Raw genomic sequence first — 13014 nt, forward strand, 5'->3', positions numbered from 1 at the left:
GGAACTAGCTCCACGAAAACCAGGGTCTGACCGCCACGGCAAAGGCGGAGACCCACTGAAATCACAAGCGGGAGAAGCTTGTGAACTTGGGATCCGGCTGGCACCTTTGCGCCTCCCCTACTCGCGGGGAAACCCGGTTTCGGGGATCCGGAGCGAAGTGGGGTTAGTGGCGCGGTGCTTCGAATTGACTGCTTTTTTCGCGGAGTGAAGCCGCATTGCTGTTGCCGGAGAGCGCTGACTTTTTCCTGTGGACAATTGGACTTTAAACAACTACCCATGAGTAGAACGCAAAATTGGATCTTCAAATAATTTAATTTGGCACCGAAACGGGGAAGGTTTTAAACAGGAAGTCCGCCTTCCCCTTTTTTGTAAATAGATTGAAGCAAAGACGTTATAAGCAAAAGTCTTTGGAAGCTTTTGGCAAAGGATTGAATTTTCATCGGTTAAAGTTACAAAAAAAACCCTGGAAGCAGGAGAAGGGGGGGGGGATTTTGGACTTAGCGAGCCTGCAGGAGGGAGTGAAAAATCAAATTATCACTGCTCCGAACCTGGAAAAGGGCTGCCAGAAAAAGGGAAATTTTGGGAGAGTTCATTGACTGTGAACAGAACATTTTTGACAACTAGTTATATAAGAGAAAGATACTGTTTCCATTGTCCTCTTCTGCGTTTAAAAAAGAGGAAAAGTAACTGGAAAGTGAAACTATTTTTATGGTCTGAATTGTGCTTGAAAGGATTGATACAAGTGGAGACTGTTTCCCTCTAGAGGGAGTTTTTGAAACTGTCACAGGACTGCACCAGCTGTATGATAAGTAAGTGTGAGAACTAGAGTTTGACCTTGGACCACTCAAAATGTTGATAGGAGAAACCATTGTGACGGTATTATGTAAGATAAGCTATTCGCTGGAACAGCTCCATAAGAAGATAAATGACACTTCTTTTAAAATTGACAATTTGGACCAAAAAGTAACTAACTGGAGTCAAAAAGTGAGCATCAATACAGGAACAATTCAGGACTTGGCACAAGAAATTACTTTGGTTGGACAGATTGCGGAGGAGAAAGAGAAAGCTGTGGTGGTTGAGCCTAAAGTAATACAAGTGGGATTTTCAGCCATACAGAAGCAAACTGAGGACTACAAGTTGAGGCCTTCTACGATTGAATCTAGAAAAAGCCAGATTTTGAAGATTGGATCCTGGCTTGGACAGAAGAAGGAAAGTTGGAAAGATCCTTCTATGCAGGGATTAACTGACTTTTGGGACATGGACTTGGGTTTGGAGGAGACTGGAGTTTTGGGGGCTTGGGACTTGGAGGAATATTGAAACATGTCATGAAACATCTTATAGACCTCAGCTTTAACTATGGAAATTTGGCTGACTTGTCCAGAAGGAATAAAAGTATTGCTAGGTTGGAGTTTTCTCGAGATTTGCTTTTTGGCGCTAAAGAATATGAAGAAGACCTGCAGAAGGGACCTGGAAAAGACTTAAGAGCCTCTGACATAAGATCTCCAGGTTGATGGACTATATGGATTTGATGGAAAGGACTGGCAGAATCCGAAACCAGGGAGAGGAGATGGTGGATGAAGATTAGAGATTTTAAAAGTTTATATATAGAAATATTGTAAAATTAATGAATGATAGAAAAATGGTGGAAAGAAATTTTATGGCTTTAGTAGAAATGTTATAAGGAGTTAAGGATATATGAGTATTTAGTTTTTAATGATAAAAAATATGTTAAGATATTTATAATAAGACAGAAAATAGAGAAAGATGGAAATGGTTTGCTGAAACAATTAATAGAAGTGGAATACAAAAAGGGAGGTGAGAGGAAGTAGAGGAAACAAGGGAATGAAAAATAGAGTATGGAAAGGGTGTGATTTATGTTTTTAAATGGTTATTGTTTTGTTTTGTTTTGTTTAGGGTTAGGGTTTTGTTTAGTTTAGTTCAATGTGATTAGGTTGTGTTTTGTATTGTTATATATTGTATTGTATTGTTCTTTTTTCCCCTTTCTTTGTTCTTTCTCTTTTGTTTCTTTTCTTTTCCTTTTCTGTAATTTTTAAAAGTAATAAATATTTTTTTAAAAAACAAACAAACAAACTGCTAGGTTGGCAGCAGCTGGGACAGAGCAACAAGAGCTCACCCCATTGTGGGGATTCAAACCGCTGACCTTCTAATCAGCAAGCCCAAGAGGCTCAGTGGTTTAGACCACAGCGCCACCCACACATGGAAGGGTAGCAGTTTGAACCTCTCGTCCTTTTTAAAAGGAAAGGTGCACATCCTGTCACAGGGAAGAAGGAACACACAGACTTCACACATTATTATTTTTTTTAAAGACACAAACAAACCTAAATGCTCAAGAAACAGGACAGTGGGGTATTTTCCCTTTCCAGCCCCCTAAAAAATATAAGATGGTTGATAGCTGAAGCATCATTGATGCACAGCCAAAGAACACAAAACCAACAAGGGGGGAAATTATGGCTGTGAAACAGTGCCATCTAATGGACAAATATGTTCACACTTTGCCTCCAGAGATTTAAAGCCAGATGAGCCCCATTTTGCCTGCTCTGGACTTCGATTTAAATTATTCCAAGATTTCTGTTTCCAGACTCTCCATATACTCTTTGTCTACACTTATTTCAAACCAAAATTATTTCGCCATAAATTATACACATAGTCCAACATTATAAAATTATACGTTCAATTCTGCTTTTCAATTAATATTTGCGATGAGAGTGCATAGTTGTAACATGTGTTGGGGTGAAATAAGTTTGCTCAGCTGCCTTACACACTACAGTGGTACATTGGTTTATGAACTTAATCCGTTCCTGAAGTCCGTTCTTAAACCAAATCTGTTCTTAAACCGAGGCACACTTTCCCTAATGAGGCCTCCCGCCACCGGTGCCCTTCCACCGTTCGGCTTCCATTCTTAGACTGAGGTAAAGTTCGCAAACCGGGACACTACTTCTGGTTTTGCGGAGTTTGTAAACTGAATAGTCCGTAAACAGGGCTGTTCTTAAACTGAGGTACCACTGTATTGGATCATAATGGGCACCAACCACATACACCTTAAATCTGTAGTGTAGAAAACCATCGTGAGATATACAGAAATCTATGATAATAATAGCCCTGCCATTGCACGCTTACTCAGAAGTAAGTTCCACTGGCTTTGTGCATACTGCTATGTGAGATTACCTCAGAACCTCAATTTTTGGCAATTCAAAGGAGAACAGTACATCCCTTCAAAAGTAGGACATTGCGGTTAACTGAAACAAGACATGACCACTCACCCAAATTTTGAGGTTAAGGTGCCACCCAAGGAAGCTCCAACGATCATTCCTACCCCAAAACATAGTCCAAGCTTTCCTAAAGCATCAACACGTTCGTCAGCAGTGGTCAAATCTGTTATCACCATTTGAGCACCTATTTAAAAAATGGAGGGGAAACTCAGGTTAATCGTGTACCATCTAAAGTCTTTGCTCTTCCTTTTAAAAATATGATACTGAGCACTTCAGGGGCAGAGTTCTTGGGTGAATATCATGATGAACCATGGATTCGTTACACCCCCAAATCTATAGCTTGACAAGTTTTATGAATGTGGGTGTGAAATATACTCAGAGTCGCAAAGTGATTTCATGCTCTTTATTCAGCTCATAGTGGTGAGGAGGAATGAATAAATGTCCCCTCACAGTATCTGCTTTATATACATTATTTACACAATGGGCTGCACATGATTGGCTAATTCTGGAATTCTACTGTAAGCCAATCAGGTTGTGGATTCACTTCTATCTGGAGCAGGATTGGGTGGTTCCTGCCAACCAATCATACTGCTGCATTGTTCTAGGACCAATCAGACTGCTGCATTCTGAATCCTATTGTTCTAGGACCAATCAGACTGCTGCCTTTTGGATCCTATTGTTCTAGGACCAATCAGACTGCTACAGTTTGGATCCTATTCAACTCAGTACATAACACCCCTCCCCTCTAAGTTCCAGTCCTGCCCGGGAGGTCGCATTCATAGTCCTCAAGGTATGCCGGCGGCCTACGTGTGCGTTGTGGCCTGGGGTGTTCCCTGGTCCGGGCTCCGGGTTCTGGCTCGTGTTCCAAGGATGCTGGCTGTGATGCGGCTGTTTGGTCTGGTGCAACCGGCTCGCTCAGTCGTGGTTCTGGTTCCGGTGTCCTTTCGGCCTCACGGGTCCTCTCTGTATTTACTGATTCTGCCTCTCCTGCTGGCCCCTCCTGCTCTATGGGCCTCACTGCCCCGCTGTTCCCTTGGGACTCCTCTGACCTGTCCTCCTCCTGGTTTTCTCCCGGGAATCGTCGCCGTATCTGGTCGCAGTGGCGGCGCCAGCATTGCCCCCCATCCGTTAGCACCTCGTACGACACGGGGCCAGTGACCCTGGTGATTGTGGCGGGTACCCATGCTGGGCCTGCCCCAAAATTCTTTGCGTACACTGGGTCCTGGGCCTCGAAGGTCCGGGGGTTCCTGCCTTCCCCCACCACTACCTCATCCTGAGCTCTATCGGGGTGAAGGCGGTCCAATCTGATTGCAAGGCGCCGACCCATTAGTAGTTCAGCGGGGCTCCGGCCAGTCGTTGAGCTGGGGGTGCTGTGCTGTGCTAGAAGGAATGTGGCAAGGCGGTACTCCCAGTCCCCTTGCGTCATGCGGCGAAGGGTGTCCTTGGTGGTCCGCACCATGCGTTCTGCTTGGCCATTGGTGGCAGGGTGGAACGGCGCCGAACGGATGTGGCGGATGGCGTTCTGCGCTGTGAAGGTTTGGAATTCTCCTGACGTAAATGCAGTCCCGTTGTCTGAGACGAGAGTGTCAGGGAGCCCGTGGGTTGCAAACAGCCTGCGTAGTACCCGGATGGCTGCGGACGTGGAAGTGGACGGTACCAGTGCGACTTCCAGCCATTTGGTGTAGGAGTCCACCACTATGAAGAATGTTTTCCCCTGAAAGGGGCCAGCGAAATCCACATGCAGGCGTGACCATGGTGCTCGGGCGGACTCCCAGGACTGGACTGGGGCCCTTGGGGGATCTGGGCGGGATTCTTGGCAGGCCTGGCAGTGTTTGACCCAGGCCTCTATCTCTCCATCGATCCCCGGCCACCACACATAACTCCTGGCAAGGGCCTTCATTCTTACTACCCCTGGATGTGTCTCGTGTAGGGCTGTGAGGACCCTTTTGCAGAGGGGCTGGGGAACAACGACTCTGCTTCCCCATAACAGGCACCCCTTGTGGGCCGACAGTTCATGTTTGCGGGTTGTGTAGCCGGCGAATTCTGGCCCGGGGCTGCTGCTGGGCCATCCCCTCCACACCCAGTCCAGGACCCGGGAGATGACCCTATCTTTCTTGGAATGGTGTGCAACTTCTTGTGCCTGAATGGGGCGGTCGGGAAGCAGCTCCAGGCTCATAACCTCTTGTGCAGGTGCTGGGTCAGGGCCTGTTTCCGGTAGTGGTAGCCTGCTGAGGGCGTCCGCATGGCCCATCGCCTTCCCAGGTCGGTGAATCAGTGCATACTGGTAGCTGGCAAGGAAAATTGACCACCTGAGGACGCGAGGAGACAGCACTTGGGGGGTCTGCTTTTCGGGGGCAAACAAGCCAAGCAACGGCTTGTGGTCAGTCACCACGGTGAAGGGCCGCCCGTACAAGAAATCATGGAATTTTTTTACTCCCTTTACGATTGCCAGACCCTCCTTGTCGATTTGCGAGTAGTTCCGCTCGGTTGTGTTGAGTGTCTGGGAAAAGTACGCCACCGGTACCTCTCTTCCATCCGGGAGTTGGTGCCCCAGGACAGCTCCAATGCCATAGGGTGAGGCGTCGCATGCTAGCACCACCGGCAGCCTCTCGTCGAAGTGTGCCAAGACCGAGTTTGAGACAAGCAAGTCCTTGACTGCCTGGAATGCGGCCTCCTGGCGCTGGCCCCACACCCAAGGGGCCCGCTTGTCCAGGAGTCTGTGTAGGGGCTCCGCTACCGCCGCCTTGTGGGGAAGGAAGGAATGGTAAAAGTTCAATAGTCCCAAGAAGGCCTGAAGTTCAGTCTTGCTCTTGGGCGCTGGGGCATCACAAATGGCCCGTACCTTGTCCCCAGTCGGGTGGACCCCTTCTGCGTCCACCATAAATCCCAGAAAGTCCACCTGAGGCACTCCTAGTAGACATTTTTCCCGCTTCACCTTGAGACCCGCCATCTGGAAACGGTGCAGAACGGTGCGGAGGCGGTCCTCAAACTCCTCTGGTGTGGGGCCGGCAATCAACACATCATCGAAGAAGGGGGTGACGCCAGGAATCCCTTTAAGGAGAGAGTCCATTATATTCTGGAATATGCCTGGTGCCACGCTGACACCGAATTGCAGCCGCTTTACCCTGAACGCTCCTCTGTGCGTCACAATCGTCTGTGCCTCTGCTGTGGCCTCATCTACTGGCAGCTGTTGATATGCTTGGGCCAAGTCCAGCTTGCCAAAAATTTTCGACCCAGCCAGGGTGGCAAGGACATGGCTGACCACTGGCACTGGGTATGCGTGGGCCGTGAGGGCCTTGTTTATGGTACATTTGTAGTCTGCGCAGATGCGGACCGAACCATTAGGCTTGACGGGTGTGACGATTGGGGTTTCCCAGGGAGCATTAGGCACCGGCTCCAGCACTCCTTGCTCTACGAGTCGGTCCAATTCCTCGTCTATACGGGGTTTCAAGGCGAACGGGACCCGGCGGGCCTTGAGCCTGACCGGTCGTACTGCGGGGTCAAGCTGTAGCGCAATGGGGGGGCCCGTATACTGTCCCAATTTCCCATCGAAAACCCCTGGAAATTCCTTGCATATGGCGTCCACGTCCACTTGTAAGCTAGTGTGGTTCACCCCGGTGACAGCTAGCCCCAGTGGTCCAAACCATGCCAATCCCAGTAAGCTAATGTAGGGGCCCTTGACCACAAGCAAGTCCAGTTGCCGCGTCCGCCCTCGGTATTGCACCCTGAAGGTCCCCACCCCCATTGTGGGGACCTTATGTTTCTGGAAGTCCCGGAGGGTGAATGGGGCCGGCCTGAGTTTGGGACCCCCAGTGGGACACAGTTTCCTTAAGGTCCTTGCCGAGATTATGGATAGAGTTGAACCCGTGTCAAGCTCCATGCGGCATGGGGCCCCCTCTATCTGTACCTCTACATAAATTTTCTCTACGTTGGGGTGGGGCAACTGGTATACCTGGAAGTCCGTGAGCTCCGTCGAGTTGCCTTGGTGCGTTGGGCCCCGGGACCTGGGGCTCTTGGATTGGTCATCTGATGCCTGGTGTCGGGTGGGCCGAGCCCGACACACCCGGGCGATGTGTCCCGCTTTTCTGCACTGCCTGCACTCTGCGTTGCGGAAACGGCAGGTCCTCCTCTCGTGACTCTCCCCGCAGCTTGCGCAGTTCCCTCCTTCTCGTCGAGGCAGCTGTGGTCTGTGCGCTGCTTGAGTGCGCTGCTGTACTCGGTGCACCTCCTCCCTGTCGGATCCTGAGTCGTCGGTGAGGTCTTCATGGTGGACCCTCGGTTGGGATGGCAGGCTCGGCCGTGCCTCTTGGGTCGACCTCTCGGCAGCTTCTGTTGCCAGGGCCTCCTCCAGAGCGACCTGGAACGTTAGGTCCTTCTTAGCGTAGAGGCGCCGTTGCAGCTTCTCATCCTTCAGGCCACCGACGAGGCGGTCACGAAGCATGTTCTCCAGCTCTGAGAAGTTGCAGAACCGGGCGGCTTGGCGGAGAGAGGTCACAAACCCAGTTATGGTTTCCCCAGGGGCTTGCCGCTTTGCGTAGAAGGCATTTCGACGAGCCACCACTGAGGGCTGCGGCGAAAAGTGCCCCTTCAGCTGTTCCATTATTGTTTTGTATGGAACAGTAGCGACGTCTTCAGGCGCAAGGAGAGCCCGGGCGATTTCAAACGTCTCCTCTCCGCAGACGCTGAAGAATATCGCCCTCTTCTTGGCGTCTTCTTCGTCGGTGACCCCTTTGGCTTCTAGGAGGAAGGTGAAACGGGAGGCGTACGCTTCCCAGTCTCCAGATGCTGGGTTGAATGGCGAGAAGCTGCTGTTGGCTGCCATTCTGAGTTCCTTGTGCCCCGGAGCTGAAGCCTGGATACACGGTGCGAGGCAGCGGTGCGGCAGTTGGCGGTGCTGCGGTGCTGTGTGTGGCAGTCAGCTCAGCGGGATCCCACCTTCGTCGCCAGTGAAATATACTCAGAGTCGCAAAGTGATTTCATGCTCTTTATTCAGCTCATAGTGGTGAGGAGGAATGAATAAATGTCCCCTCACAGTATCTGCTTTATATACATTATTTACACAATGGGCTGCACATGATTGGCTAATTCTGGAATTCTACTGTAAGCCAATCAGGTTGTGGATTCACTTCTATCTGGAGCAGGATTGGGTGGTTCCTGCCAACCAATCATACTGCTGCATTGTTCTAGGACCAATCAGACTGCTGCATTCTGAATCCTATTGTTCTAGGACCAATCAGACTGCTGCCTTTTGGATCCTATTGTTCTAGGACCAATCAGACTGCTACAGTTTGGATCCTATTCAACTCAGTACATAACAGGGTGCTTTAGTTCATGAGGGAGGTGCTGCAAGAAGATTGGTCCGTGGCCATTTCGTAAAATGGCTTCTTACCACAGATGTATGCCAACCTGCCCGAGAGGCGAAAAACTTCCTCTCATCCCCTGCCTTGGGAGATCAACTCCAGATTGCTCCCAGTATCGACAGGACCTTAACCCACATCGTCCACATCTGCACGAGCAGCTGTTTCTTAGTTTGACTCTGGGAGCCAAAGCCCTTGAGTTGACCCATGCTAACGTTTGCATCATCTAATAACATCACCTGGTAGTCCATGCATGAAGACGGAGGGGACCCTGGACAGAAAGAGCAGAGGGACACTGGTGGATACAGACAGGAGCAAGAAGAACAGAGATCCAGCCACGTATGAGATGGCCAAGGCAGTCTTGGCTCCAAACTGGTCAGCAAACCTGGCACAGAAAGAGATGCGGCATCTTCAGAAACAGAACAGGGTGTGCAGCAATAAAAGCAAAACTCCACTAAACTGTAGAAGTTATTCCAGCCTTTTAAGATAAATACAGATCCTAGGGAAGGTTGGCTGTTCAACAGGGCTGATGAGGAGTGCCTGGGTGGGGCTGGGCCAAGTCACACTGTGTGGATCCTCCAGTGCCTTCAACTCTCCCTCGCTCCCACATCTGCTGCCTTGCCTCCTCTTCATGGCAATGGTGGCAGCAGTGCCCCCTCCTCCTCCCTCCTGGTTTCCTTGGCGGGGGGATGTTCTGCTGTAGAGGCAGGAGAAACCTCTCCCCAACCCAGGTTCCATTTCCCCCTTTTGCTGATGCTTTAGTGGCAGCACTGCTAGTGGAGCCTCTTTCGATAGGCAGAAGTCAGCAGGTCCAGCCAGGAAGTGGGGCTGCTGGCTGGGGCCACTGGGGCCAGCACAAGGGACCACCAAGGCACTGGGGAGGTCACCCTTATTGCTCACTTCCCAGGAAAAGCTCTGCCAGTTAGCATCCACTCAAGGTAAGCTATCAGTTCCATAGGCATCTAGCCCCCCCCCCCCCCCCGCAGTGCAGGAATATGCAGCTGCCCCATACAGAGATCGAACCTGCAACCTTGGTGTTATCAGCACCACACTCTAACCAGCTGAGCTATCCAGCCTCCAAATGAGAATCCTGTTAATCCGACATCACAGATATCATCCTTGTCCACGGATTGATGTATTTTGAAAGACAAGGTTTGCAATCATCTTGTCAGCATTCAAATCTATGACTTCTTACCTACCCACATTCAACATCCAATTAAAAATACAAAAGAAATGGAAATGAATGCTGGCCTTGTTGTGCAGCTTCCTCCCTCCCTTTTCTATCATTAACAGCTACTTGTGTGCATACAGCTTATTAACAGTTCCTGCATTGGCTAATATCCAGTGGCAATCAGAACATTAAAAAAGGGGGGGGAATATAGAGTTGGTTAGTATACAATACAGTAGTAAAAGAGCCTTTCATTCCCCTGCTGCCAGTATGGGAAATCCAGATGGCTATTTAAATTATTTCCCTGAGCTAAAAATAAAATGGTGTTATTAACTCCAAACAATTCTGACATTCCACAGGGTTCCCAAGAATGGTTGTTATATTTACCTCCCAAAAATGGGACCTCCCAGAAGCTGAAGAACACCAAAGACTGTTTGCAAGTAGCCAAATTCAACAGCATCCATACCCAGGCTGGTTGCCAGATACTGAAAGGGGGTGAAATCAAAGAGAAAGGTGTAGGTTATACTGTATTTCTGAATGACATGGAAACGAATACTAAATCATAAAATGTTGGTGAGGCCATGGTGCAATCTCTTAAATTCGCATGAGCAGGACTTGTAAGGTCACCCTTCAAGCCAAAATAATGTCCTCTTAAGCCCCAAAGCAGAGGACCTCCTTTGGCCTCCTTCACTGGTTCAAAACATGCTGTCACCTAACAGAATTGCCCCCTGTGGCACAGAACCACATCATGTCTTCAGTCTCACATCAGCTTTGCTGAGTCAAGCAATTATGTTGTCCTACGAGTTTGTCCTCCAAAGAGCACTAAAACAGTACAGGACACCTGGGAGCAGTATTTGTGAGACTCTTTGGGGGTGGGCAGTTTTAATCACAACCTGCCTGCACCAATACATGGCCCACAATGAATATATGCCTATACTATAGATGGCCTCCTTTCTCTTCTCTGGTGGTACTTCTGGTGCAACTTCATTTAGATTGGCTCCTGATCCAGTAGACGACCAAGGCTGTATGATATGCAGATACCACAAGCAGAATCTGCTAAGGGCTTAGCTTAGGTGTTCATTACAAGTAATTAGTGAAAAGCATCAGTGCTTTACTTGATCACCAGTTCCCATTAGCTACTTAGCATTCTCACACACGTTTAGAGGGTACTGCTGGTTATATAACACAGTGCGGAAGTTGCACCACTCAGGCAACATTAAAAATAAATAAATGAGTGCTATCCAATTAAGCTACACTAAAGAATAAATCTGCTGAAATGAATTGAGTAGGTACATTGATTTCGACAGGTCTACTCTAACGTATTTTAGAATATCTCTCTCATGCCTTGGAATGCAAAGTTTATGACAGTAGATCAACTGACAGTAGATCAAGGAACCATCATCAAACTAAACACTCTTCCTGCACAAATCCTCTTCTATGGTAGATTCTGAAGTTAAGCATTTGATATATGTATGTCCTGCCTTTTCTCCAATGTGTTTAAGGTGGTCACATGGTTCTCTCCCCAATCCCTTTTACCTTCACAACAACCTTGTGAGGTAGGCTAGGCTGAGAGACAAGGACACACACAGATGTGGGGATTTTAATCACGTTCACTTACACTTGCTTATACTGCATCAGGGAGCTGGTGTTAGATCAGGAAGTTGCTAGAGCATTTTTCCTTTAGAAAAGAAAGTAATGGGTGGAGCTAGTAAAAATCTATACTCCATATACTCACTGGGACAATGCCAAACTGCATGAACATGCAGGCCAGGTCCACAACTGTAATCAGATAAGTGAGCTGAATCAGCCTTTGCTTTGAGGTCATATTTATTCTGCTGTTGTCATCCTTCTCCAAGGGCTCATCTCTCAATTTCCGTCTCTGTTGTTGCTCTCTCTCTGAAGGGATTCCTAGGTTCATGCTGCACTGGGTAAACTGTCAGGCACACACCTTAGTCTGGAGGAATACAAAAGAGAATGACCTTTCAGCTGGGAAGGAACACAAGCTCATTAACAGAGAAGGTACAAAGGTCATGCTTTTCAGTGGAGGTGGAGGGTGACAGTCAAGTCGGTGAGCATTCCTGCTGATAGGTTTGCAGCACAGAGGTGACGCAACATTGCCAGCTAGTGGCTGTGATCTAGCACTTTCCAGTGCAGTTTTCTGACACTTATCAGACTTTTTGTAGTTAGGAAAGTGACGGGACAATTGCACTAGGAAGTGTGGGGTAACAACCAGTTTTGTGTGCGAATAAGCCAGTCGTCTGGAACGACTGTCACATTCTTTCACTAGCCTGTTATGACGTTCAGGATAGGTAGCTGTCAAGCTGGCCTCTTTGACAGGGTCTGCTTTAGTAAAAAAAGAAGAAGAAAGAACTACAATTGAAACGACAGTGTAATTCTGTGCAAAGAAGTAAGTCCCTCTGCATTCTGTGGGGTTTGTTAATCTGGCTCTGCCAAGCCCAAGGAATCACTGGTTTCTGCAAGTCCCAGAGCAACCATGATGGACTAAAACAGATGGCAGCAGTGTAACGTTCAGACTCTGAGCAAGCTCCGAGAAACACAAAAAACAAAACAAAAACCTGCTTGTGGGTCAAATTGACTTTCTGCTGAAGTGATTGACCTTGGTACCCATCGATAAGTAGACTGCTTTGCTAAAAGGAACATCCGTGGTGTGGAGATAAAAAGAGATGTCCAGAAGAGAGAGCTGCTAGGCACCCCTCTATTTATCTTTTATTTTCTATTGTTTTGTTTTCCTTCCCCCCTCCTTGTTTCCTCCTTTCTATCTGCCGCTGTTGTGGCTCTGGTGGAGATAAAGGATGCTTGGACCTGCCTGCCCACTGCACTGGATTGCTAGCTCTGGACTTGATGCTAAAACACTTTGCAGCTCAGAATGGATAAGAAACTTAAAATGGCTCAGGAAGCTTCAAAGTCAATTGGCTGGAAGGTACTTTAGTACAGAGATGGAGTGTATATGTTGGTCACAGGGCCTGACTTCATTCCTATTCAAGTTGCTTCATTAGTTGTTCCGTCCATAATAATAATAATGTCCATTTAAAAATGGTTTCTGCGGGGAAAGTTCTGGGCTAGAAAACAACAACGCTTGGACATGGAGCTTTAAGCATAGACCTGTGCCTGGAAAGAGCAGAGCAAAACATAGTTGTGGATAAACCCTAACTCTCTCTGACCCAGTGGCGTAGCGTGGGGGGTGCAGGGGGGGCCGGCCACACCGGGCGCAACATCTGGGGGGGCACGGAAGAGACTC

General features: G+C 48.4%; 1 protein-coding gene and 1 long non-coding RNA gene across 2 annotated transcripts in view; both read right to left on the reverse strand.

Moving 5' to 3' along the window:
- LOC308474141 overlaps positions 1-13014 on the reverse strand; it is a 129765-nt gene that overhangs the window by 110520 nt on the left and 6231 nt on the right. The gene's annotated exons all lie outside the window — the stretch shown is intronic.
- The window catches only part of SLC67A1 (solute carrier family 67 member 1), a 79783-nt gene that overhangs the window by 62048 nt on the left and 4721 nt on the right, over positions 1-13014 (reverse strand). Inside the window, exons 2-5 of the mRNA XM_080999342.1 lie at positions 11491-11709; positions 10143-10240; positions 8827-8972; positions 3282-3414 (exon numbers count right to left, since the gene is read on the reverse strand). Of these exons, the coding sequence (XP_080855468.1) occupies positions 3282-3414; positions 8827-8972; positions 10143-10240; positions 11491-11673 (560 nt within the window). The 5' untranslated portion in view covers positions 11674-11709. The remainder of the gene's footprint in view (positions 1-3281; positions 3415-8826; positions 8973-10142; positions 10241-11490; positions 11710-13014) is intronic.

The sequence above is a fragment of the Podarcis pityusensis genome (assembly GCF_964106645.2).
Source record: "Podarcis pityusensis genome assembly, chromosome: 1".
NCBI classification, from domain to species: domain Eukaryota; kingdom Metazoa; phylum Chordata; class Lepidosauria; order Squamata; family Lacertidae; genus Podarcis; species Podarcis pityusensis.